The 27,359-nt window shown below is 49.1% G+C and overlaps 1 protein-coding gene across 1 annotated transcript in view; it reads right to left on the reverse strand.

Moving 5' to 3' along the window:
• Positions 1-13,571: 13,571 nt before the first annotated feature.
• Positions 13,572-27,359, reverse strand: part of Col13a1 (collagen type XIII alpha 1 chain) — a 137,162-nt gene continuing 123,374 nt past the window's right edge. The window contains exons 35-40 of the mRNA XM_033766335.1: positions 26,160-26,213; positions 25,130-25,183; positions 24,183-24,218; positions 19,377-19,463; positions 15,591-15,629; positions 13,572-13,877 (exon numbers count right to left, since the gene is read on the reverse strand). Of these exons, the coding sequence (XP_033622226.1) occupies positions 13,875-13,877; positions 15,591-15,629; positions 19,377-19,463; positions 24,183-24,218; positions 25,130-25,183; positions 26,160-26,213 (273 nt within the window). The 3' untranslated portion in view covers positions 13,572-13,874. The remainder of the gene's footprint in view (positions 13,878-15,590; positions 15,630-19,376; positions 19,464-24,182; positions 24,219-25,129; positions 25,184-26,159; positions 26,214-27,359) is intronic.

The following is a 27,359-nucleotide window of genomic DNA, read 5'->3' on the forward strand; positions in this document are numbered from 1 at the left end:
TTTTTATTGAGTTTATTGGTACATTTAGGGATACAGTACAGTTACATTCATTGTTGGGATCATGTACCAACATTCTTTTACTCCTTAGAGATTTGGAATTTTTTTGACTTCTGGACCAAGGAAAATGTCTGTCTGCTTCCCTCATTATGTGAGTCAGGTAAAATCTTTAACATGTGTCCGTTTTGATATCTGTAAGAGAAAATGGTTTTACCTCTTTCTGAGCATTATCTTTTAACACCAAATCCTTCCATGGCCCAATTGCTTGGGGAAGCTTCAGCCCTTCGTTTTCCCCATCTTTCCAAGATTCAGTTGTCCAGATCAGTTCTCTAGAGACTTTCTAACTAGAACTTTTAAATGTCAGTCATTTAAAACAAAACCCAGCTGGAACTTTTGTTTTGTTTAGGGCTGGGGATTGAACCTAGGGCCTTTGTGCTGAGCTGCATTCAGCCCATTTGTCTGTCTATCAATCTATCTATCTACCTATCTATCCATCTATCTGTTATTTAAGACAGAATTTCACTAAGTTGCCCAGAAAAGACTTGAATTTGTGATCCTATTGCCTCAGCCTCCCAAGTTCTGGGATTACAGGCACACAATCATGCCTGGCTAGCTAGAATCTTTTTTTAAATGTTCTTTTCTGAATTATTGGTAATTAATTAATTCAAAATAACGGAATTGTGCCCTAAGATACTCACTTGCTTTACTAGTTTTGTATCACGGATCTGATGGAAGTCTAGGGTTGGCAGAGGGAGTGGAAAAGTCAGGAAGGAGAAACCAGCGAAGGCAGTTTTGTGTGCTTTGCTTCAGGGCTGGCATTTCAGAGCAGGAGCAGCTCAGGGTCACATTTAATGACACACCCTGCCCTGGAGCTCCCCTCTCCCGGGTCTACTTTGCAGTTTCACCCTTCTTCTTAGAAAGGGAGAGGACGAAACCTTTTCTTTTAAAAGTCCCCTTCCCAACTCAGACCCTCAAACTGTATAATGCACTAACTCTCTGATAGTCTAGAAAGAAGATGTGGTCCAGAGGTCACCAAAAGCTGAATGGAGTGAGTCCCCTTCTACCTGCCTTCCTTCTTGGTCTTCCTGAGCTGCTATAAGAGATGGCCTGGGGTCATCACACCACATAAGGGCCTAGAAGGTCACCTTGTCTTTAGCTGTTTTTCTCATAAGCTGGGGGGAAACATAATGTTGAATGACCTTGGGTGAGTCCTAAAAATTCCCAATCTCTCCTCACAAGATGAGAAGCTTGGACATGATCTAGAAGGCTTCTCTCTATTCCAGCCTGGTAAGCTCCAGAGTCGGGGCTCTTGGTCTTTTGCAGGGAAAGGCAACCTACTCATCATCATGGCTCTCTTTTGAATTGTATTGGTCTTTCACAAAGGCTAAGAAGGCACTTCTCAGTTTGTTATAGTTAAGCATGGGATTTCTTTGGTTCTGAAGCAGAGTTTGCCTGTGATATTCCTTGAGGTTCTGCTTACTGCAGGTAAGCTGTCAATCCCAGGTCATTGGGTTATATTTCTGCTTGTTAAAAGCCTTCTTCATGCAATGATAGACACCAGTGCAGAAATTTTGGTCAAACCAAGAACATATTCAAAGCATTTTCATGTTTTGTTAGAAATGTTAAAACTTAATTCATTCAATGATTTTAAAGCTCATAAAATACTTGTGATTACTAATCATGGGAAGCAGGAGAAATGAACTTTGCACTGAATTTCTTGTTGGCTTTGTTGTTAAATAGACTAAAGCAAAACAAAAATATTAAACAGGATCCCCCTAGATACGAACACACCCCACCGTGGACACCATGACAATTCAGAGGAAGTGCCTTTGAATACAACTTTTTACTTTCCAAGTATTTTGCATCTGTTACTGTGCGGAGTTTTGAAACAACTGTGGCATCTGTTTTCACTTTTGGCTGAAGTTCTAAGAGGTTAGTGGCTCCGTCAGGGTCGTACACCTGTTAATGAAAGAGTCAGAACTGAAACGGGCTCCCTTGACCCCTAATCTTTGTCTCCTTAAACGGCGCCATCTTACTTCTGTTAGCTAGGAATGAAGGCTTCTCTTTAATCATGAAACTCTTTCCTTTCTGAAGGATGTTAAAGTATGCAATTTCTAAAAAAGTAAAAACACACCAAGATGTAAATGATTTGTGATTTATTCCTTGATCAATTTCGATTTTAGAAAAGACAAGAACAAAATATATAATTAATATTTACATTCTTTTACAACAGAAGGTATTTACATCATAAAGAAGAATAAATACAAAACAGCAATATAAAACTCCAAGACAACACAGACAGCCAGGGCAACAATTTCAGCAAGGAAGCTCCGGCTATGTTTTCCCTTCTAAGTTGAAGCTCTTAAAGGCTGTTCTCTAACTCTTTTGCTAATTTAATCAGTTACTGTTTTATATTTTTAGCTTCGTGGCTTCTCCAAAAGAGCCTTGGTTCAGTGTAATTAGTAATTGATCTTCTCCTGTCACTCTCTTGGGTTCACCTTTGATCTTTAGGATGTTGGTGATACCACTGAGGATCCAGTCCTTGGCCCTTCTCAAACAACAAAGAGTTGTACATATTCCTTTGCTAAAATCCTTCCCATCGGGGCAGAAGCAAAGCAGCACTTCATGAAACAGGCTGATTTGTTCAGCTCAGTCTTTCTATTCAGAATCTTTTCAGTGCAACAAATGTCCAGTTCTGTGCTTTATAGAACTGAAGCCCAGAAAGGCTGCCACTGAGTGTCCAATGGCAGAAGTAGGACGAGAGCCCAAGCCTTTGTCTTCCCATGCAGGGCCTTGTTCTGGGGCCACATTGCCTACCTCTGTGCCCACTGCTTCGTTGGTGAGAAGGACCAGGGCTCTGAATATTTCCGGAGTTCCCAGGTGAAGCCTATCCAGTTGTGGGGGAATGGGAGGCAGGGAGTTTCAAACAGGCAAGGTGGTTGCTGCCTAGGGTTATGAGTCCTCAGTGAACTGAGGTAGAGCCATCAGTTCAGCAGGATCTTCAGCTAACCCTGGCTGCTGGGCGTATCTTTTCCTACCACTCACTTTTAGCCTGGAAGTTACTGAAAGGAGAAAAGATGCTACAGTTTAGGGAACTATCTATCTTGGACAAGGTGTATTCCGGCATTGGTAAATTGAATCCCGGGCAACTGAATATCAAAGATAGAAATGGAAAGAACAGAAAAAATCCAGCAAAGAAACAAGTTTTGTTGAAATAGCACCTGATGATGGGAAGAAAACCAGGTAGGTAGTATTTAAAAGACCAATCTTTTAAGGTCAGTGTCTATCAGAAAGCATACTGCTCACCACAGCACTTTCCAATGTCTACTCACACAGATAAAAAACACCTTCAAAATATCCAAGGTGATTAAAAAAATAGAGCGCAGCAGGGAAAAAAAATACCCAAAATTAAGAATGAAAATAAAATCATAGTGATAAGATCACAATTAAAAAAAGAAGCAGAACTTAAAACACCCAGAGATATGTGAAAAGGTATTTACATATATGAAATTAGCAACAGCACCACGTATTTAAAATAGGAGTGAAGATTTAACATTTCTAAAATTATCTAAAGGCTGTGAGAAGCAAAAGAAACTAATATTCTATAGTCAAGCTCAATGTGGAAATAAAATATTGGATGCTTCAATATTAACACCAAATGCACCAAAATAATAAGAAAAAGTTTAAATGAAAGAGTCAATGGATCAAATATATAAAACTGGCTTGCTTCACTGAGCAGGCTGGTGAGATCAGGCTGGGATGCCCTGGCGTCTGGGGGGTTCCTCTGGGTAGAAGGAAGTTTTCGAGATAAGAGCAACAACTCTTTGCTCTTAGTACTGTTTCCCTGGTGAAATGGCATTTTTACTAAATTACTGAAATGTAAACTGAGGCTCCACAGTCTTTCTCATAAAGAAAGCTCTCAAAAAGATGGAATAATTAAAATTATTTTTAGATCGGTAACCAAAGAGGCCATGGGATGGCTGTATGCTTGGTGAGCGCTAGTGACTCAGATTAGAAGCTGTGGGTTGTTGGAGAAAAGCCATGGTCTGAGTTACCAGAATTCTGCCCTTTGTTAGTCCAGAGAGGATGAGGTTGAGGCCAAGGCCCTCAAGGCCCTCTGGGCACCACTGCCTAGTGGAATGGCTCTGAGAGGTCTTGCGGATCCCCAGATGGCTCTTCCTCCCTTGACTGGCAGCCTGGTATGGACAGGTTGAGCTATGAGTGCTAGCCTTCTGTCCCGCAGGCACTTCCAAGTGCCCTAAGTGAGGCCTTACCAAGGGACAGCCACTTGAGTGGTCCTTTCAGAACAGAGATGATTAGAGAAACCAGACTTCTTGCATTGTGATTCCTGTTTGGATGGGGGCTGGAGGCTGTGCCTCAACACGGACCCAGGAGACCCTGTGAGCCCATGTGCCAGGTGACAACAGCTTCTCAGCCAGCTAGTATTGTCAAGCATCACTCATGTGATGCAAGCTTTAACATGGGCCACACTCGATCATATTCCCAGAGACATCACTCCATTCTATGTGGACCCACGACATTTCCCATTAGTATGTAAAACACAGGTGCTAATGGCCTCTTAAATTGTTGTTGGTGACAGAACCACCTGGAGATTTATGTTTACCCAAAAGTCTAGAGTGCACACAGAACTCTAATGGCGGTGGTGACAGGGACCCTGCAGATCCCTGGTCATTCATGGAAGATACTGGAAGTCTTGTGGGATGTCTGGATGGCCGTGGGACTGGCTTTCTTATTTTAGGCTGAGCCAGAACTGAAGTATTGGGTTTCAAAATGAATAGTTCAAGCTCCAGCCACAGTGTCTCTCTAGATGTCTCCTCACTTATTAGGGTCCTAATCCCATATTTCCTCAACTCAGATACTAGGAGGAAAGGAAAGGAGACATCGTGAAGCCTTGTGCTGGGCTTTTTCAATGTAGGGAATTCTAGCTCCTCTGTATTAACTGCAAGCTTCCACGCAGGTAGTGGAGGAAGGGGTAGATATCAACTCAGGGCAGAGCCAGCACACATCTTGTTTTTTGGTTTTTTTTGTTTTTTTTTTTTTTTGGGATTGAACTCGGGTCCTTGCGCTTGGAAGGCAGGCCACCGAACCGCTGAGATAAATCCCCGGCCCTCCAACACACATCTTTAAATTAGAAAATTGAACATGTAGTTGATTAAAAATAATAAAAGCCCTTTAGCATAAGGAAAAGTGCATTTGACTTACTAAAATCAACACAAAAGTTACTAAATTATGGAATCACAAAATATTACATCCAGTCCTACCCTTTTAAATCTTTTTTTGCTCTTTGTTCATTTGTTTTTTGAGACAGGTTTTCTCTGTATAGTTCAGGCTGGCCTTGAACTCACTATGTAGGCCAGGATGGCCTCAAAATTGCAGACGATTCTTTTGCCTCAGCCTCCTGAATGCTGGGATTACACATATGTGCCACCACGCCCAGCTGTCCTTTTAAATCCTTTGCACTAAACCTGCTGTCTCCTTTTACCTCCATGTGACATATCATAGGCCTAGACTAAGAAATTTGCTGTGATGTATTGAACTTCAAACCAACAGGAAACTCTAGAGACTTTGCTTATGATCATGAAGCAAAAAACAAAGATAGTAAAGAGTAGTACCTAGTAATGGATGCTTTATCAGACTTACAGTAGAAACTAAAAGTCAAATGTAAATGCGTGTTCCCCTCTAATGGGGAACATAATAAGATATATCTGTCAAAGAATCTAGCTACATGAAAGGCACCAGGAGTGTTTGGCAGGAAAACAAAGCTGTCAACAAGTTGACATGACTGTAATTTTTTCCTCCTTAGGGGAATCTTGCAGAGGTGAACAGTGATGAGGCTCTGTGGACTGAACTGAAAGACAGGTAGGGGGGCTTTTAGGAGCGAGGAGGAGGATGGGAATGGAGAAAAAAAGAGACGGGGACAGGGATGGGATGGGGAGAGTCAAGTGCATGGGGGTGAGAAGTGAAGAATGAAAGAAAACAAGAGAATAGGGAAGGAGGTGAGAACATCAGGAGGTGCCAGATGGAAGCAGGAACAGGGCTAGGAAAAGCAGCGGTGGGAGGAGCATTGGAACTGGAGGGCTGGGGTCATCTTCCTTGAGGGGCCCGAGATTGCTAAGGGGCTTGGGATGTGCCTAGAGGGAGCAAGAGGGTAGAGCCCTTCCCAGCTCTCTCACCCTCTGCGTGATGCATGAAGCAAGCATCAGGGCTCTAGGTGGATGTAAAAATGGTGCACTGTGGGGGACTGCAGACCGGTGGCTGGGGTTGGCTGGGGAGAGGTCATGGTATTGACAGAAGAGGAGGGTGGTTGGGAAGCCATCAAGGAGAAGGTTTCAAGCCCTACACTGGAGGGTTAGCACCAAGTAGCCTCCTAGGAGGCCCTTTCGACCCAAAGGAGAGTTCGGGGGAAACAACTTCTTAACAATTGTGGGAAAACACAATTAGTAAAGGAAGACATTTTGCTTTAACATTAAAGTAGAATGCAAGTTTATATTTTCTTCTTCCGTATGAAATACCCACTGCCTGCAGTATGGACAGATCCTTACCAAAAATCATTATCTCAGAAAAACAAAAGAAAAGCAGTTAGAGCTTCAGCATCCAGGGATTACTCTGGAAAGCATTTTTTCCCCTACAATTAACCTACAGAGCCAGCCATGTAAGCTGTTAGCCTTCACAATTCCATTCTGAAATTGGGTTCTCTCTGATTTTAAGAAACTACATTAAACCCTCAAATTAACTGGACTGGAGCTCATTGCAAGACACAATGAAACAGGCTTTTTCTAATGAGGTACAAAGATTGTGATTCTTAAGACATCAGGTTGGCCACATGAGGAGTGTGCCCGAGTGTCTCAGAGGGGACCGGGGCAGGAGAAAGAAGGAAGGCTGCTCAGGAGATGAAAGTTGCACTAATGTAAAGAAAGAAAGAAAGAAAGAAAAAAAAAAACCACCAAAAGGGCAGAGCCAACTAAAGAAAAAAAAGTGTCATCTAACTGACAGTATGGGTAACTGGCAATTTAAAGCATGGAGTTTTTTTTTTTTTCTTTAGAGTTGATGATTTTTCTCTTTTAGAAAAAAAGAAAATAAAAACCCTATAAACATTTATGGAATTTAATTTTAAAGAATAAAGAAAGAAAGAAAGAAAGAAAAAAAAAAACCACCAAAAGGGCAGAGCCAACTAAAGAAAAAAAAGTGTCATCTAACTGACAGTATGGGTAACTGGCAATTTAAAGCATGGAGTTTTTTTTTTTTTCTTTAGAGTTGATGATTTTTCTCTTTTAGAAAAAAAGAAAATAAAAACCCTATAAACATTTATGGAATTTAATTTTAAAAAGCAACTGCTTAGGGGTCCATCCTCCCTCATGTCCCACCCCAAGTGGCCAGTGTTTCTACATCTCTGTGACAATAGTTATCAGTCTGCTCGGGTAAGAGGCTGGTCTCTTTTGCCTAATTTTGACAGCAATTTTAATGATCTTTTCCTCAAGTGACTCCAGTGAATTGAGGTTTATCTATAAGAAGACCTCATTGGAGAACACGGACGCTGTACCTTTTAGCCTTTTGTGGCTCTTTTCAGTGCTTTCCCAAGGACAACCCAAAGCTACAGGGAGGCAGGTGGCACTGTGCCCGGTGCAGGTGAGGAAGAGGAGGCAATTGGCGGAGGTCACCGGGCTAGTGAGCACAACAGGGCGGGCGCGCAGATGTCCTTACGCCTTGCCCAGAGTACCTGGCCACTGGCTGGGCGAGGAGTCTCAGGCACATTTATTTTAGCTGATTTCTCGATCAAACATTTTGTGTTAGGAATGGGTGGAGTGTAAAAAAAATGTCTCTTCGCACACGGTTTCAGTGCATTGCTTATAGCGAACCCTGGGCCCAGCCACATCCTCTCTGCAATGGTGGCCACGATGGTTTGTCCTGTTGTTGACTGAGGAGGGTGGTTTGGGGGCAGGTGTTGAAGACCCTCTGTTATACAAACTGTCAGGATCCGTGAATCACCCAAAGTCCTCAGCCCCATTCACTAGGGGGTCATTTTACACAGGAACACTTTTGCTTTCTCCCATGCCCTGGGGATGGCAGGAGGATTGGATGTTGAGAAGTCCCGTGGTCATGAGCGCCATGGCATGTGTGGATCTATGAGGGCAGTGGTTTGGGGGCAGGTGATGAAGACCAGAGGGGTCCCCTGGCCTGCGATTTGCCTGCAGCCCTGGACATGCAGCCCCTACTCTAGTGGAGAGGCTGCTGCCCCTACTGCACAGTGAGCTCACAGAGAGGGGAAAGGGTTACTAAACACTGACCAGGGGCCCTTCGCCAAGCTCTGTGGGTCAGACGCTAGGGACATGTTCTAGGACATTTTCTATAACCTTCCAGGGCTGGGAAAAGATGTCAGGGTGGGTTTAAAGTCAGAACCCCAGAATTTAAGTTGACTCATAGGATGTCCTGCTGACCCTGCGTCTTGGAGCAGTCCCGGAGAGATTCATTTGAGGTTCCAGTTTATGCAAGGAGAACTCTCCTTCCTCTGCAGCCATGGCCCTTAGCATTGGGCCTCTGGCTCATCCTCCCCGCTGAGGTGTGGTTCTTTGTGTTCCTGTCTCACGTTCTTGCCAGAGGGGAGGGGAGGTGCGAACAGGGGCTGTCACCTTTGTCCTCCACACAAAGTCCAGCTGTCTCCACCATCACCCAACCCCTTGTGTTCAGCAGTGGCCCCGGCTTCCCAGGGTGCCCGGTTAGAAGTGTGACCACACAGCCTCATCAACACCCGGCTTCTCTCTTCCATTACAGTATTGCACTTTTTTGTGCTTCTTCCCTTTCCAAGGTGAATGCTTTCTGCGTGTCAGGCCTGGCACTTGCATCTGCCTCTGACATTCCAAAGGACCCCAGAAAGTCAAACAGGTAATGGTGACAGCACCAGAGGACAGGTAGAACAGGACTTCTGTTGAGAAGGGGCTGGGAAAGTGACAGGTCTCTGGCCACTGCTTCCTAGGGAGGCTTCCCAAAGTCAGGGCTTGATGCTGTGGATAGTTCCTCCTGCAGAGATGTTGCTGCAAAAAACCATGGTTCCCACCAGAAAGGGGAGTCCAAGGACCCTTGAAAACGCAGCCACAGCAGAAACCCCCAGAAATCCCTGAAGGTCCGAGTGGGGGGAGCAGGTGTGAGGTCTGGGCTAGTCTGTCTGCATGCTCGCCCTTGGGGAGGGCAGAGGCCCCACTCTACCGTGGCCACACTCTGACCAGCTCCTCCATCCAGGCCCTCTGGAAGGTTCAGCTGGCGACCTTCTGCCAGGGGCAGGTCCTCCATCTTCTTCCTCCCAGGCAAGCTGCGTTCCCCAAGGCTCTGGGCTGGTTGGCTTCACTTCTTGGCGACCAACCAAGGACTCTGGCCCTTGAGGAGGTGTAGAGAGGGTGCGTTTGAGAAGGAGGCTTACTGGAAACTGGCTCGTTATGGAGTCTTCTGGGAGCCAGAGATCCCCCTACCCAACTCCCTCAGTTGGGACTTGCCCTCCCTCCCTACATGTCCTACCTAGATTTGAGACAATAACATGGCCCAGGCTTGTCCTGCTGCAAGATTCTAACAGGGAGAGGAGCAGGAGCTGAGGAGGCAACTGTCCATTCCTAGCCAACTTGATCCTTTCTTCTCCTGCTGTCTACCACAGTGTCCTCTGTCCTCAGGACCCTGGCTGTGGTCCTCACTGAGCACTTAGCACACAGCTCCTTATATCGTTCAGCTCTGGAGGCCAGCACTGACCCTCCAGCCTCCTGCTTGTCCCACAGGAAGCACAGAACCTGCACATAGTAGGTGCTTTATAAGGCTGGTTGATAACTCGGCAGTCATGGGTGTGGAGGAGCCCTGACTAGGGGGAGACATTGAGCCAGTCCCCCAGGAGCTTCTAAATAAGAAAGCCCCTGTCCTCTTTGGTTCACCTAATTGGGAGGTGTCTCCCCCCATCTAATGTAAGGCAGAGGAAAAGAAGAAGCCTGAGTTCCAGGGAGACTCATCCAACTCAGGGACAAGAAGTATCTTCCCAGGGCCTAGATGGGCCCTGAAGGAAGGGTAGGAGGTTGACAGAGGGAAGAAGGCAGGTGTGGGGCAGGGAGAGTGCAGGGTGCGAGTATTTGTGTGGTGTGGGTGCAGGCTCTAGAATGGGGGCACCCTGGGGCTGAGGGCTGTGTTCCCCACCCAGCCTGCCTCCATCTATGTCTTCCTTCTGCAGGGGCAAGGATGTGGCCGGGGCTGCCCTAGAAGTAGAGGGCCCTCTGCACATGGAATTCCTCCTGAGCGCCCGGAGCAGTGTCCCTTCCCAGGGTGGCATCCTCCCCTCCCTGTGCTGGGAGGCAGCTTGGTTCCAGACTTTGCTTCCTGCAGATGTGAAGGCTGGCTCCTCTTTTGCCTTTGCTCTCTTCCTGAACTTCTCTGAACTGGTCACCAGAGCCTGCCCCTCTCTTCTGTTTAAATGTTGTGGAGTCTCAGGGGGCCTGGCAGGGAGCCCGAGCCTGGGACCGCAGAAGCCCAGGTTTCTCCTGATAGGACAGGAGGTGGCAGATCCTGCCAAGCCAGCCAGCGTCCCCGAACACTGGGGGTCAAAGTTTCATTGCTCACCCTCCCATAAGCTCCCGGGGTGGAGATCCACGTGGGGCGCATCTCTTCTTCCATCCTTGCTCTCAGGGAAGCAGACCCCATTCCCTTGCCTCCCACATGGCGCAGGCCCACAGGGGTTTGGTTATTCAGGGTTATAAGCACACACATGCTGCACACAGTTCCGCAACCCCACATCCATGCTCAGTGTGATAGCAGGCAGGTGACTCAGGTGGAGGAGACCCTGGATGCTCCGGCGCCCATGGTCCTCCAGCAGCTGACCTATTGCCGGAGCCAGAGGGTTTTGGGGTGGCAGAGCTGGCGGGGCCCATGGAGATCAGCCATGGAGGTCTAACTGCTGCCTCTGACACCAGGGGAACAGACCTGGAGTGAGATGCCCCGGGTCAGGTGGCTGGTTGGGGGGGAGACAGGGAACCTGAGTGAGTTTCTGAACTGGCTGGACAGCGCCCTTTTCCCTGAGGACTAAGGTGAAGGCAGAAGGTGACCTTGCCAAGGTGGGAGGTCAGGGTTAGCCCTGGGCAGGAGGGATGATGCCCAGCTACTCTGCATACTTCTCAACCTCTTCCTATGTGCTTCAACCTAGCCTTGAACTCACTGCGCACCCCAAGGTGGCCTTGAATTAGGAGTGCACCATCAGGCCTGGTTCCCTTCTTACCTCTAACTTTCCTGCACCGCATGTGACATGGAGTTACGATCCAAGGAGGGAAGTCTATGGTAGGGGAGGGGCTGAAGGAGGAGTCCAGGCGCCGCTCACTGCCTGTGACACAGAGGGAGGGTCCCGGCTGAGGGAGGTGGGCAACAACCATGTGGGGACAATGCCTTACGCACACAGGGCCAGACCTCAGTGGGCTGCAAGCCCCTGGATGATGGTGGCCTGCGGTGGGCTGTGAGGCCATGTCAGTAATGATGAGGGCCTCCCCTTACTCTGCAGGCTCCCCCCTGCCACTGCTGTTTCCTCACACTTCTATTTTCTGGCTTTTCTTTTTTTTTTGACAGTACTGGGATAGGACCAGGGGTCTTTGCCCTGAGTTACAACCACAGCCTGTTTTTTTCATTTTTAATTTTGAGACAGGGCCTTACTAAGTTACTAAATTCCTCAGGTGGGTCTTGTACTCATGACCCTCTTGCCTCAGCCTCTCAGAGTGCTGGAATAACAGGGCATGCACCTACTCCTGGCTTGCAGCTTTTCATCGTACAGGTGACTTTGTTGGCTGCTGGGGTGTAATAAGTGAAGGAAGGACACCAAGACCAAGTCAAGGAAAGTGAGGTCTGTGGTTACCCAAGGTCACTTGGAGGACTCAATTAATTCAGAATCTTGGTTTTCCGTCAGTGTTCCACTTGGTTCTGAGATGATCAGGGATGGGCGATGGCTCCATCCAGTGCCTGAAAGGGAATCAGGCAGTGGGTTCAGAAGAACCCGGGCACACTCTGATTTCTCAGGGCCTCTCCTGGGTGAGGAGGCTGGTGCTGGAGCTGGGTAACCCACAAGGTAGGCTGAATCCAAGGAGCAGAGCACATGGGCAGGCTGTGAAGTGACTTTTGGGGACCTGGGTGCTTGGCCTTTGTGGGTTCCTTCCTCCACAAAACATATATTGGAATTACATTGGACAACTGCCTGTAGAAAGGCAAATGTTTTCCTGGCTGGATTCATTGTTAGGTACTCTCTTTCTCCCTTCTGAATCTAAAAGCACTGAAAATATTTTGGGGCCCCGAAGAGTCTAACAAATCCAGCCTCTGTGGCCACTGTGCCTGACGGGAAAGTTGCCCAGGTTGGTCCTGGGAGTCTGGTCTCGGGGTGATCTGGAAAGGGCTGTGTCCTGGAACTCTCCCTGGATAGGGGAAGCATCTGGTGCCAGCTGGGGACTTAGGCCTAGATGGCTGCATTTTTCTGCCTTGTGTGAAGGGGTCGGACAAGCACATTTGTGTCCACAGAGATCAACTCTAGTTTAATGGGTTCACTCTTCAAATCAGGAAGCTGAGACCTGGAGGAGGAAGTGGTCTGATTTCCAGAATAACTGAGTGGACACTGAAAATCAGAATTCTGGGACAGCAAGAGGTCATGTGGGCTCACCCCATGCCAGGCAGGCTCTCGTGAATGTGAGGTCCTCTATTTTAGTCCTGTCTCTCTGGGATGGACAGAAGCCGAGTTCAAATTTCCCTCGAGCCAATTATAAAGAAAGTATGTATAAAGAAAACATAAACTGTCACCAGGATGAGGGGGGATTTAGACTTCTGGGTCAGTTGTTTTCAAGCCCTTTAGAAGCACCGATTTATGTTGCAAAACAGCTAACAATAAACCGTGGGCAACACCAGAGTAATACTGCCTAGTCATTGAAATAGGCTTCCTGACACCTTTATCACTGGTAAGCCATGTGCTATGAGTGGAAAGAGATGCAACTCGATTTCTTAAAAAATAAAAACAACTTCAGGTTGGCCTGTGTGGCCCAGACCTGGGAGGACTTCCTGACTGTCCTTCGCGAGTCGAATGGCAGGGAGCAGAGTCCCTTTGGCAGCTAGTTGTGTGTGAGCCCACAAATTGATAACTGTGGCTCAAAAGGGAAAAATAAATCAAGCATACAATCAAAATCTCTACCAAAATCTAAACCCTATAACCTAAAAGACCTTTTGTAGCTTTGGGGGTCCCCAGTTCGAACTGATCAAATGCTGTCATGATCAATTTGGAATAAGTTACCACAGATGTTGCCTGATCGAGTCTCCTCCTTCCCTATTTGGATTTAACATTTTAAAACGTTTCTCCCATACTTCTGAGGACCCTTGCTTCTGGGCCTTCTTGCTTGCACAAGGAATAATCTGTTTAGATGAGTGGTTAGTCAGGATAGTGAATTGTCATGTTGCACTTTTTTAACAAGGAAAATCCAGATTAAAATTATTCTTAGATACATCTAGTCTGGTAACCGTCTCCGATCTTCATGTTTATAGAAATTCACACATCAGCTAGCAGCTGCCTGCCTTCTTTGGCACCGGAGCACAATAATTTATTAAGCTTCTATATGTAATAAGTGTGCACAAGTACCATGCAAACATCAGGGCTGTACTCACAAACAGAAAGTGTATTAGAGACAGACTTACACAAAACATCTTGTAAACAAAAGGGGACAGGTGTTATTTTCTGTACAAAATATGCAAGTTTTTCTCTTTCTTTTAATAATCTGTAAGACGCATCATACTTCTGGCATTTTCAAAAAGTGAAAACTGTATAAAAATAAATATTCTATGTATAAACACACACACAGGCCAATCCAAGGTTAGAGGCATCACTGCAAAACAAAAGCAAAACAATGTACAGTTAGTTTCAAGGGGGTCTGTGGATGCTTAATTCCCGAGGACAAGGAGGTGGATCCTATCCTGAGTTGGATGCGAACTCTAGATAAGAGCACTGGGGAGTCATAAGCCCCACTAGCAGGAAGAAAACCCTGTGGACTTTTAAGTGCTCTGAGAGTGGGAAATTCCTTTTACCTTCCAGTGACTCCCCTTCATGGCCACTAGAGGGCACTCTCTGTACTCTGTCTTGGAGGCCGGCTGCTTCCAGCCAGGTCCCAGATGGAACTCAAAGGGTGTGGATCAACGAACCCGGAAGCTCTCTAGTTGCTTCCCCCAAAACTGTTTCTCTCGATAGTGGCTGCTGTTCCCTTGCTAAATTCAGGGATATTTTATCTTTTCACCATCAGCAGTAACCTTGAAGAAGAAATTTTTTCTTGGGGGCCAGCGGCTGAGTCCCTGGTAATGTGGAGCTTTCCATAGGTCACCAGGGGACCGAGCACGGAAATGAGGTGTGGAGCGAGAGGCACGTTCTGGAGGAGGCAGCTCCCTTGAGCGCTGAGCATTCTCTTTTTTTGGTTGGGAGAGGGTATTTCAGTTACCCAGACACAGAGGTGCTCAACCTAGGGCCTGGTCACTTCCTTACTTTCACCCAGTTCTGTGGGTTAATGAGGCTCTGAGCCTTGCAGCACAGGGAGCTCATCCATGTCACTGTAAGAATGGCTCCATTGTCACTGGCACAGGACTGGACTAGCTAAGCACAAACCTCGAGCAGGTTGGGCTCTCCAGCGTTTTAAGAGGACACGGTGATCATCTGAGACAATGTTGGTGGAGGGAGAAAAGAGGCAGCCCGGAAGGTGGGCTTCTGAATTAGCAAGCCCATGGCCAAAGGCTGGGGAGCCTTGCACTAGGGGTGCCATGTCTGAGTGGGAGATCTTGTGGAGGGACTTGGCCTTGAGGCTTCGGACTGCTTTAATGGTGGCAAGTGCCAAGGTGGATGGGAATCAACAAAGTCACTTAGCTAGCCAGAACTCTGGAAGCCTGGGAGAGACTGGGTTGCAGGTGGCATGTGTGCAAACACAAGGCCCCCGTGGCAGAGGTCCAAGGGGAGAGGGTGTGATGGGGAGCGAGCAAGCCCTCTGAGCAGGTAGAGAAGCCATGTGAGAGCCAGATGTGGTGGTGCACGCTGGTGATTCCAGCACTCTGGGTAGCTGAGGCAGGGAATTGCAAGTTCGAGCCCAGCCTGGGCAACTGAGCAACTCAGCAAGAGTCTGTCTCAGAAGAAAAAAGAAAGAAGCTGGGGATGTGGCTTAGTGCAGGGGCTCTGGATTCACTCCCTGGTACTGGGAAAAAATATACATACGAGTTTAGATTGTAAATAGTGCGGATATTCTCCATCGGGATAGATATCACTTGGCGTAAATGACTTCATCCGAATGCTATGAGAGTGGCTAATTGATAACCTCGATTACAACATGGCCTCAAACTCCTCAGAGGACAGGCGCTACCTAACTTTTTAAGAGTTTTCCAAGTGTGTGCTGCTGGGCCTGGGATGTTCACTGGGCACCCACCTCTGAAGGCAAAGTGCCTTTTCTGACCTGTGTCACGTTTCCTTATCAGCAGGAAGACAGAGGGGACACTGTGCGAGTCACATGGCACTGGTGGGGGGGCATCCACCTCTGCCTGAGCAGCACGGGCTCAGAGGAGCTTACCTTGTTCCAGCAGCCCTGGACCGGCAGGCCGTCTTGACCCTGTGGGGAGGAAGGGAGGCAGAGCACTCAGACTCTTGGCTTGGTCCACCAAGCAGGCAGAGCAGGGGTGACAAGGGCCACAAACAATGTGGCAGCTCATCAGGGTCAACCTGCCTGCCACTGGCTATTTCTTTTCTTGTTCCAGATCAAAACCTTGGAAGCAGGTGGGAAACAGATGCTGCTGTTTCCCCCTCAGCTAAGGTCCCATGTGGCTGCAGAATGGTTGCAGCACAAGGCCAGGAGAGGCTGTCCTAGCCTGCAGGATTAGCGAGCACAGATGTCTTGGAGGCCAGGTGAGGATGCTTGCTGCTCTGTGGAGTGCTGGATGCTTGTCACTCAGCACTTGGGGTTTCTTCTGTTTCAAAATCTTGGCAGAGGGAGATGTGTAGTGACATTCTTAGCTGCCCTGATCCCTCACTTGTCTCTCTTCCTAAGCACGGGAGGAGGACATCTAGACAGCCCTGGTAATGGTGAATTACTGGGTAGGGCTTGGGAGTGCAAAGGGATAGGCACTCAGCGGTTGGAACATGACCCAGGGTTGCCATCAGCAAGAAGACAGGGTCTGGCCAGGTCTCAGACATTGCTGGGAATTTGGGGGTAGAGGAGCAAGGCGGGGAGCAACTACACATGGTTTGTGGTACAGAGCACCCTGTAGCTTCGGGATGTTCTGCCCATGGTGATGGGACCTTCCTTTATCTTCTTGACCCTACTCTCCTGACTTCTGGCACACCAGGGGGAGCCTAGAAATGGCCTAGCAGGCAAGGCTGAACCAAGGGCAGAGCTCAGGTTCTTAGTCCTGTCTACAACCAAGGCAGCCAGATCCCAGAATTTCAGGCCCCAGGGCAGAGACAGAGCAGACTTAAGGGCTCAGGGGAGGAGCAAGTGCTCAGTCCTAAGGACAGGGAGGCCGGCCAGGTATCCTCTGTGGCCCAGACCAATTTCCCCACCCACACCAGGCACCTGACACCCTCATCACCTGGCATTCAGCAGGCACTGGCCTGACACATGGGTGGAAGAGGTCAAGTTTTCTTGTACTAAAAGTCATGATCAGTAGCTCCCCTGGCCCCCAAGTTCATAAGAATACAATGCAGGAGGTGGAATGAGACACAAGAAAGGTAAGCTATGGACCCTGCCGTTGAAAATTAGTAGGCAAATGACACATTGCTACGGGATGCTGTTGGAGGAAAGGTCACTTTGCACAAAGGGATGGCCTCTATTTCCCCACTGGGCACAGGGAGGTGGTGCATCCCAGTCTCCTGGTGACCTTCTGCCCTCTTCCCAGCCTGCTGTGCTGTGACACAGTCTCCATAGACTCTGGGAGGGACAGGAGCCTTCGTGGGCCACACTGCGTTCCCACTGGCAGCAGGGACAGTGGAGGCGGGGCAGGCAGAGAAGGGAAAGTAACATGCATTGAGAAGCAGGGAGGTTGAGGTAGGGGCACAGAACTGAGGGTGCTCAAAGGAGGGCCGGGATGGTGCACCAGGGAGACCCGTGGGGATTCGTGGAAACGGGCGCCCGGTACCTGCGGCTGGGAAGGGTACTCGTGCAGGCTGCGTGGCTGTTCACAGGCAGCCTGTGGCATAGATGTGTTCCTCTGTGTCCTTGTCCTGTGCTTGCCTTTTGTCACACATGATGGGCCTACAGAGTCCCTAGTGCCCTCCAAGGGGCTCTATGGTCACCCACATTTTCTTTCACTGCTTTCTCTCCCATTTAATTCTTGAGTCACCCCAGAGTGGGGCTGGGAACTTTGGTACAAAAATAGTTCCTGAACCCCAATCCTTCTGGGGAAATATAAGGTGAGCAGGAGCCTTGGGACTGGTCCCCTTGGAGCAAAGTGTCCCCTTCTGCTTCTGCTGCAGTTATTTAAGTGGATCATGACCAGGTTTGGAGTTTCCACACCTGGAGAGGGACTGGACCAGGTGGGAGCCGACTGCTACCTCTCAGCCTACCACAGGCTTGCAAGAGGTGTTCTTGCCTCCTCATTAACTGTTTGTCGCCTTTCCAACCCTCCGACTCTTGCGTGGTGAGCCACCTGAGGATGCAGGAAAGGGACACCAAGCAAGGGTCCCGTAATGTCTTCTGAGATTTAAGCAAGGAGAACAAGGCCCTTTAGGATCTGAACCCCTGGTCTTGGACTGCCCCTTAGTTTTAATGGTGTCACCTGGGCAGTGGCCCAGGACCCAACCTGGAAGAACAGGCTTGGTTCTAGAACTCCGCAGTTTACCCTATGTCTAGAACATGCCCATCTGTCCCCAGCCAAACTGAGATGTGTGTGGGGTGGGATGACTCAGGCATTCCTTCCAGCGGCGTGTGAAGGGTTTACTGGGTGCATTCTGCTCTGACTGCATGGCATGGAGGACAAGAAGTCGTGCTTCTAAGAATCTGACCAGAAGATGTGCTTCCCTAGTTTTTGTCTGGTGGCAGAAGTGTCTAGAAGGATTGAAAGCACTGGAAGCTTGCTTGGAGGATGGGAAACCAGGGCCCGGTGTGTCAGAAGGGAACATTGACAGGAGGAAGCCAACACCCCAGCAAACTTTGCATGCAAAAGGGCAGCAAGCCGGGAGCCCTCAGAGCACTAGGCTGGGTGGCCCTCGGTGTCTACAGAGTGAAGAAGCAGGAATGGGGACTGGGTGGATGGAGCAGGAAGCACATGGGCCTAAACCACACACATGGGAAGTCCAGACTGGTCATGCAGGCAGGCAAGGTGATGCCATACCAACGGGCATGGGGCATCCAGTCCGTCCAGCCCTGGTAACCCCGGCTCCCCTTTCTCTCCTTTAAAACCTCGATGTCCCTGTTTACAAAATCAACCACGATGATTATTTAGATCAAGGGTGGCCAGTTCCCACTGTGCAGTGGAGAGGCCCAGTCCTAACCTGGCTAGGATGCAGGAGCCTCGATAGCCTACACTTAACAAATAAGGCTAAATCCCAGGTGATGCCTTATGTCCCACGTTCAGCCTCTGTGCCAGTAGAGTCCAGCCAGGGAACACATACAGCTAGGCTCCTCTGCGCTGACCCCCACTCTTTACAAATTCATGGGGAGCAATAGCAGGTAGCTTTCACTTCAATGCACCATAGCTTTCAGAACCTTTGGATGGATTGAAAAGGAACTTGAGAGCCCTGTCAGATGTGGCGTGACTCATTAGTTACTGGCTCTTTTGGGGAGGGTTCCTGTGGGTGACCTCCTACCAGTTTGTGTCTGTAGCTTGCGGGGTTTGGGCTGGCTGGTGGGCATTGTGAAGCTGTGTATGAAAAGCCTTTTGCGTGGCCTCGTTCTGCCCGGCACTGAGCATCGGTGGCCGTCAGGAGATTCTACTCTGGCGTCCTGCATCTTGACCAAGTGAGGATTGAGACACCTAGAACTGCTGGCCATAGAAGCGGCCACAGAACAAAGAAGGCAAATCGTGGCTCACAAATGCTCCACTGGTTTCCAAAGCCAGGCTGGAGCCAAGTGCTGAGGCCTCCTCCAAAACCCTTTCCTCGTGGTTTCTTCACTTCCACGAATCAGCTGTTTTGCATCTTCAAAGAAAAAGGATTCAAAGGAAAAGGATTGAGCCATAATTGTTTGCAGCTGGGGTTGGAAAGGCAACACCCACAGCTGGCAGAATTTCCAATGAGCAAACAGGCTTTGGTAGCATCATTGTAGTCATTTGGTTCTCATCTCAGTTGATTTGCCATCTTTGTTTCCAACTTGCAAACCCCAAGGAAAAAACCAGAACGATGCAAGTGAGGAACGAAAACATACCAACGGACAGGGGGCATCCAATCCAGGTGCTCCTTGGTCTCCCTTATCCCCTTTAGGCCCTCTAGAGCCTTTCTTCCCCCTCTCCCCCTGTAAATAATGGTTTAGTCCAAGGGGGAAAAACAAACATCAAAACTTTAGGATCATTCATGTGTTAAGGTTAGAGACAGAAAATGAAAAATAAAACGAAAGAGGAGAAAATAGGTTCTCTTAGGATATTCTGCCCAGCAGGCTTCGGGTCCATACCCACCTCTTCCCTTAGGCGCCTAAGAATTTAGCTAAGCAGGGAGGCTGGGAGGTGGACTGAAGACACTGAAGCCCAATTTTGCTAATACTAAGCCCAGAGAGGGTCTGAGATGAACTGAGCAATGAGGGGAACCACCTTCCTTCTCTTTGAGGGCCTATTTTGAAGGGCTGTGGGTTCACAACATTTTGTCTCAGTTAATTTTCAATGATATTCTACTAGGGGTCAAGGTGATTTTGTTTAGAGTCTTGGGTGTGTGCCTGCCTGCATACGTGTGCAAACATATCATGGGTGAGCATACACACCTACATGCCTGTGCATGCATGTGGGTGTGCGCTTGGGTGTGTATATGTGTGTGTGTCTGTGTGTGCACGTGGGTATGTGTGGGCCTCACCTGGATTCTTCCATTTGACATATGTCTCTTGTTCCTCCTGGTCGAAGGTCACAGACAGTTGTTTTTATACATTTTATTTTATTATAGAGAACTATGTGTATATGGACATGGTGGTTCATGGAATTCACTTGTTTCAGGAAACCTCCAGTAAATGTCATCTAAACTGGGCCTTATTTTCTAAAAGTGTTAGGGTTCATTTAAGGAAGGGGTGCAAGAAATTGTTCCAAGTGAAGCATCACCACCTTGTAATGAACTGGAATTTGGATCTTCCTGTGCCCTTCCAAAGGGACCAAGTGCACCCGTAGGGGGTTTCCCAGGACTCTTCTCTCTGGAAGGTGGTATCTCATGCTTGGGGACTTCCACAGAGTCACTTAGGATGACAGGACCTGAAGGTTGTGGTCACAATAAAGGCTCGGAGTCCAAGCTGGTTCTGCCAATTCTAAGTAGCATGATTTTGGGGGAGCGACTTAACCTTTCTGAGCCTTAGTTTCCTCCACCTGCAGAGTGGGTGCAGTGACACTGCATCAGCAATTTGTGTGAGGTTTGTGTGCACATGAGTCATGTCAGTGAGGCAGAGGGCATGTGCTCAGTGGGTGACAGTTGCTTCCTGATGATGATAATAAGGGTGTCACTTCTCGTCAGCCAGAGGAGCTGAGGTGCCACCAGAGGGTCTGAGGTCTCGTCATGTCTGCGGGGCTCTGTAGGGGAAGGCTTCGGGGATCAAGTTTGTTAGAAGGAGGTAGACATTAGGAATACTTGGTAACACCCAATTTCCCTGATGATTTAAGTGCTAGAAGTTTCCTTGGATCCTTGGAAATTACCTGAATTTCTTGATTCTAGAGACCGTCTGCCATCGCTAATGCATTATTCTAAACAGATTTTCTAAAACACCCATCCTCATTTAGAAGATGACACATGTTTAGGAGGAAGCATGCATACGCATCGGGAGTGTAATTCCGTCAGCACAAAGGCACGTCCCCTAGGGAGGGCTGCAGGGTGGCAGTAAAGCCGAAATGGTGCATGAGCCATTTGGATGGGGAGCTCATGGGAAACGTCCCCAGAAGGGGGCCCTTCATTCTCAGGTTCCAGCACAGTTTCTTAACTAAGAAGGTGGATAAAGCTGCCACAGAGCAGGAGATTCCCAGGCTTAGATGACTTGCAAGGGGGTAAAAGGATGGACCACATGCCCGGCTGCCCTCCTGGTCTGTGGTGCACCCATGACCCAGTAGGTTGCAGCTTTCTGAGGGCCTAGCATCTTCCCAAATTGGGTGCCCTTTGAGGATGTTAGGGTAGTGGCTTTCCCTACCACCTCCCAGCCTCCTGCCCAGAGATGGGCACACGAGAGGCCCTGCAAGAGGGAATTCTAGCTGATAAGGGGGAAAGGGCAGGAAAGTTGAGTGCAGAGGTTTCTTAACTGATAAAAGCAAGGGTATGAAGTTGATTTCTTGGAAATACATCAGAGGGTGGGGAGGGCAAGGGAGAGGATGAGGGATGTGGGATTATAATAGGGTGAACACTTTGGGGGGAAAGATGAAAGAAGTAAAGGAAGGAAGTGGCAGGCCCAGGCCAGAAGAGAGAGGTGTGGGGAGAGGAGGAGACCAGGAGGGCTGAGAAAAGCAAAGCATGTGCATGCACATACACACACACCCACCCACACACACCCCAGACCCAGGCAGGCATCTCAGAGTGGCCTCAGACCTGTTCAGTTGGCTGACTGCTAGGCAGTTCCGCGATGACACCCAATTTTCCTGACAACCAAAGTGCTGGGTTCCTCCCACCCTTTATCCTCTGACCGCTATCTTACCCTACTTGTGGTTCCTGGACCAGTTTCATAGGGCTGCTAAGAGACAAGAGGGCTTCCCTTAGTGACTAGGGCAGAATGGCCTTTCCACTGTCACATGTGTCCTCAGCAATTTCCTGTTTGGGGCCTTTGGCCTTTGGGCTCTACCAGGAGGAGCTTCCTACTTTCCTGAACAGGAAAGGGGCCTTCCAGACTATCCTCGGGTGGGACACAGAGCAGCATAATTTTAAAGTTGTGTTGTGGTTCACTGGAAGGTAAAACAGATCTCTGATGGGGTCCCTCGGGCATCATGAGGGCAAAGATAGGGGGCTGCCTACAGGGAGTTACCCTGCAAAGCTCAGGTTGGGTGGGGGCTTCAACATGCCTGGCTTCGTCTTCTAGGGGAACAATGGGGCTTTTAACCAGAACTCTGGCTTAGCCCTGGTGACATTTTACCTTGACTAAAGCATCAAAATCTTGGCAGAAAAACAAAATAATACACATCTTTCCCTGAGTCTCCTTGGGCCTCTGAAGGCTTATTACGAAGTCCTCAATTCCTCCCACAATCCTGACAGGATTGGTGGCAAACAAAGGTGTGAATTAGGAGGACAGACAAATTTCTTGGATGAAGAGAACAGCTCTTCCTTAATTCTGAAAGCTTCTCTTTGGCAAAAGCCAAGTGGCTCTTTATGTCGTACTTTGTGTAACTTCACTGTTTTCTGAACTTAACTTTGAGACTTATTCTAACTTACGCAGGGGTGGGGAAAAGTGTGTCAATAGCAGCAAGGAGAAATCCAGAAGAACTATTTTCGTACTAAGTCCCAGGGCCTCGGTGGATTATTCAACAACCTCGATTCCTCTGGCACCAGTCACCAGCCAATCCATCTCTTCCTCCTCCCTGCATCTGTGACAAGGGTATCTTGTCTGCCTTCCTCCACTTCTAGAGCAAAGTTGTCGCTGTTGCTAGAAGGACTGATTTTGCAGTTTCGAACAGCTCAATGCCTTCAGCCAACCAAAAAGGTCTCAAGAAATAGGTTTTGAAAATATAAAGCAAATATAATAAAAACAGATATAAGTCAGAAAGGAGGTTAGCATGCCCCTGAAGAGGTGGAATGATCACATGTGTCTAGGCCTAAATTCCTTGACGCTGCCCCAAGGAAAGTGGCTTCTTAGCCTTGAAAAGCTGACCGAGGATCCGGAAGAAGATCTGTTTGTTCCAGTACTTCTAGAGTCGGTCTTGCCATGGGCAATCTGGTTGGAGTGGTTTTGCCTGCTCCTACTGGTTTACATAATTTGTGGGACAAATTGAGTTTCTTTAGAAAGCCTCCAGTGAGGAGTACTTTGAGATAGAGAAGCCCTCAGTAAATACTTCTTAAATTGAAGAGAATGACATGAAATTGGTGTGACATATAAACGTACAGATTCTGGCACTGTCTGTCCATGAACATGGTATCAACATTAAAATATCAGTCACGAGAACTGGGTTCTGGAATCAATGTGTTCTACCTCCAGCTCTCTGGGGGAACTCAGTACATTTTATCCTCATTCTGGACATGTTTCTCCATCTGCTCCTCCCATTCTTTCTCTTCTGAGATCCTGAGGTTTTCTGACCCACCAGCAGATGGCCCTGGGCCTCTAGGGGGCCTGTGCCCCACAAGAAAAACCAGTGTGAGGAACGCACAGAGGAGACGTTCTCAAAGGACCCAAGTTATTTCTTGGTCCGATGTAATTAAATTATCCTTGCTGTGCCCACATGCTCAGGGCCATGGCCTGTGTCACAAGCCATCATGTGGCTGTGGGTGCTGTGGCCGTTCAGTGCATTCTGGTGAAGATGGCAGAAACCAGAGGGAGATCAAGAGGCCCAGAAGGCACAGTTTGTTTCAAAGTGCTGCAGACTCTTTTCAAGAGAAATAGCAGCCGTAGTATTTTTTTTTTAAGGCTTGGCTGCTTACAATAGCTTTCTTCTTGTTCTAGGAACTGGAATTTATTTTCTTGCTCACCAGTGGCCTGGAATTCCTGGCAAAACTAACTTTCAGAAGGCGAGGATGAGGTAATGATAGATCTGAAAATATCATTTAGGGGCCTATTATCAGGGCAACATGGAGAGGACTGGACACATAGCTCCTGTTACTGGATGGCAATGTTAATCTAACGGCCACTGTGGGATTTAGCCTCCCTGGAAATGTGGAACAATACACACTTCAATTTTAGGATTAGCCCAGGCTCCCTGCATGCCATAGAGTAAGCCCCTTACTATAAACCCTTTCAATTTGGGATGATTTATCAGGAAACACTATATTTCCATGTTGGGTCAGGATGCCCCAATCCATCATTCCACCCCATCATGAAAACATTAGTAAGCAGGGCCAAAGTGTGGGGGCTCTGACTTACCCGGTTTCCTTTGTCCCCGGGTGGTCCGTGTAAACCCTGAAATAAATCAGAGAAATGAAGACATGTTAATGAGCAAATGCGGAACAGCCAGCCCCACAGCTTTCCAGGCTCAGAAAGCTCTTTGCTGATGCCTACCTCAGTGGAGACAGGCTAAACCATCCCCATTTTGTAGAAGGACCGATAAGCAAGTCCCCTAAGGGAGCTGACCTAGAGGCAAAGGATGAGTTACAAACAAAGCCAAGAACACGTTTCTGGTTTTCTTGCTCTCGAGTCTGCATCCTGGTCGTGTTCCTTCGAGGTCACTAATGCGGATGAAGGGTGGGTTCTGAGGAGGTGGCAGGCAGGCACGGGATGGCCCTGGCAGAGAGAGGAGTGCTCTTACGGCTCTCCTGCTGGGCTCTTGCAGGCTAAATGAGTCCTCAGCTTCTCAGACCCTCTTGTGAGGTGACCGATGGCCTTGGGAATGAGCATGAGCGGAGATGGCTCTGCACTTCCTCCTTAGGCAACATGTTAACAGACCTTCAGGCTCATTCAGGTGGACACTTGGCTTTTACAACGAAGCGCCACACAAACACACTGCAGGTAGAGCTCAGTCTGCTCCCCAAGGTCTAGCTCCCTTGGAAAGCTGCTTGGGTTTTGGGGTGTCTCCTTTCTGTGTCTTGGAGATCTGGACTCGATGCTGCTCTTGTCTGAGGGCAAAGGAAGTGGCCCAATTCACCTGGGAGGCCCCATGCACCGACACAGGGGCTCCCGAGTGTTGTTATATCTTGTGGTTTGGTTCCTTAGGCTTAGCATCTGGTCCCCTGAGAGTGTCCTTGCCAAGCTCCAGGCTCTATTTTGCCCTTATTTCTAGTGGGTATGGGGAGGGGATGGAGGGAGGGAGAGAGAGAGAGACAGACAGACAGACAGACAGACAGACAGACAGACTCTGGTCCCATGGGACTCACAGGAAGCCCAGCTGCTCCTGTTGGTCCTGTCATCCCTGGATCTCCTTTGCTGCCCTGAAATGAGAGAAAGAAGCCCATGAATACTTCCTGATGGCAACAACTTTCGGTCACCATTTTCTTTTCTGGCACAAACCCTGGGCAACCTCTTCAGCCTCCTCAAAACCCTCAGAAGCAAGGGCTATGTGGAAGGCTGGGGGCTGCTGATGCTGACCGCCCCCAAGGGGCTGAGATCCCCATCATTCTCTCTCTCTCCAGTGCAGCCTGTCCCCCGAGACTTTCCAGAGGGACTGGGTATATGGGCTGGGAAGAAGAAAGGGAAGGACAAGACGGCTTGATGTCTTCCCTGAAGCCTCAGGGCCAGCCCTCAGAGCAGCCATTTGCCCTCTGCCGGTGCTGCCTACACTCCCCACTGCATCAGCCCTGAGTGCAGTCAGCGAGGCAGGTGGACAGAGAGTGTAGCTTCCAGCAGGCAGACAGCCCAGTGGGTGCCCTGGGGCCTGCTGGGAGGAGGAGGTGAGAAAGAATCACGCTCTCCTGCCTCCAAAGCTGCCTCCCACCACCCTCAACCTCACTTATGGTTGTTCCACACAGGATGGGCTGGACCTCAGGGTGAAGAGTGACATGGCCAGGGCCACTTAACAGGGACCAAGCTTAGTGCTCTGGCTTCCCGACTTCTTGTTGTCTTCTAGGGACCTTCTAATAACCACAGGGCACTCTGTTCTGTGCTGGCCCCTAAATCATTGTAAGTGTGAGTCCAGGTAGTGACAGCAGAACTGGCCTTATCAGGCTGCACCATGACAGCTGCTAGGTGAGGTGGAGGCCGTGTCTCATCTTTCCAAGTTGCTGCCCACTCATGGCCATAGGTCTGCCAGCTCCCATGGGCTGCTGTGGCCGTGACAGATGCAGGGAGGGATAAGGGATTAGACTCCTGGGCTGAGGCGATGACCAGTGGGCTCCCAGTCCCAGGCTGGGGTTGAAAAGGATGGCCGGACCCCTCCCTCCTGGCCACCTGGGCTCCCAGAGTGCTCACCCTCTCGCCCTTTGGTCCTGCAGGGCCTGGAATGCCAATTGGTCCTGGGGTACCCTGGGAGGGAAAGAAAGCAGAGGTGAGAGACCAGGTTCTGGGGAGCCCTGGGAGTCCTGCCCAACACCTGGAGATGAGCGAGGTCCAAGTTTTCAGGGTTGGCGAGGCCAGGCGTGTTCAGGGTGGTCATGTGACTGAGTTGTGATCTTTTTTGGGTTTGAGGGTCTCAGAGGAAAAAGCACTCCTGCCTCCCTGCCCAGGGCCAGATTCAGGGAATGAAACCCTTTCACGTCATAACCAAGCTCACCAAGGCTGAAAACAATAGGAGTACGGCCGCTTAGTTTGCTCCCAGAAGCACTTGTGAGGGAGGTGACCCCATTCCAGGACAGCGGCACCCCTTTGCTGTCGCAGCTCCACATGCAGCAGGAGGGTCTTCATGCCACAGAGACCAATGCGGACGCACACAGAGGCAGGCGAGAAAGGGTCATTCAATAGCACTCACCCTGCCACCCCCCTGTGGACCTGTCCCTGGCTTCAGCCTCTGGCCTGGCCTTTTGTTCCCACCCCAGGCCTGGAGAACAGGCTGGAAGGGAGTGGACAGCATCCTGGTGTCTGCATAGCACTGGTCTGCAGGGAGGTGGGGCAGGAGGTCCAGCAGCCAGGGCAGCAGGGAGCTGGGGGAGGAAGCCACTGGAACGGCATTGCTTAGAGACCAAGCAGATGCTGTGGCATCATCAGAGGTCTTCCCCAGGTGCCCATGTGCAGGTGGACTGGACCAGGTCTGTATTTCACAGCTCCTGTTTCTCTGCCTGTGTCTCTGTACCTAACTCAGATGAGGATGTGGGGTGCAAGGTGTTCTGAGAGCAGCTGTGAAAGCAGGGCACAAGCAAGTGGGAAAAAGCTGACTTCCTTCACATGAGGGAAAAAAGCCATGAGCCATTCTCTGTGCCCCCTTTGCAGCTATGAGGAAGAAGGGAGGCCATGGGCATCCATAACAACAACACAGTTAAAAGCCAGAGCCAGACCAGGCTCAGAACAGGGCTCTAGAGCCCCTGGTCTGGGCTCCAGGCATCTCAGAGGCCCCAGACTCTTGGATCCTGGTGGAGTCCCCTAGCTGGAGTGCCAGGTCCTCCCGGTATAAAATGAAGGGTAACTTGAGTGTCTGCTCCCAGGCGGCCTCCAGGTCTCAATGCCTGGTTGTTTACT

The sequence above is a fragment of the Fukomys damarensis genome, unplaced genomic scaffold (assembly GCF_012274545.1).
Source record: "Fukomys damarensis isolate Sample0158 unplaced genomic scaffold, DMR_v1.0_HiC HiC_scaffold_20, whole genome shotgun sequence".
Lineage (NCBI taxonomy): Eukaryota > Metazoa > Chordata > Mammalia > Rodentia > Bathyergidae > Fukomys > Fukomys damarensis.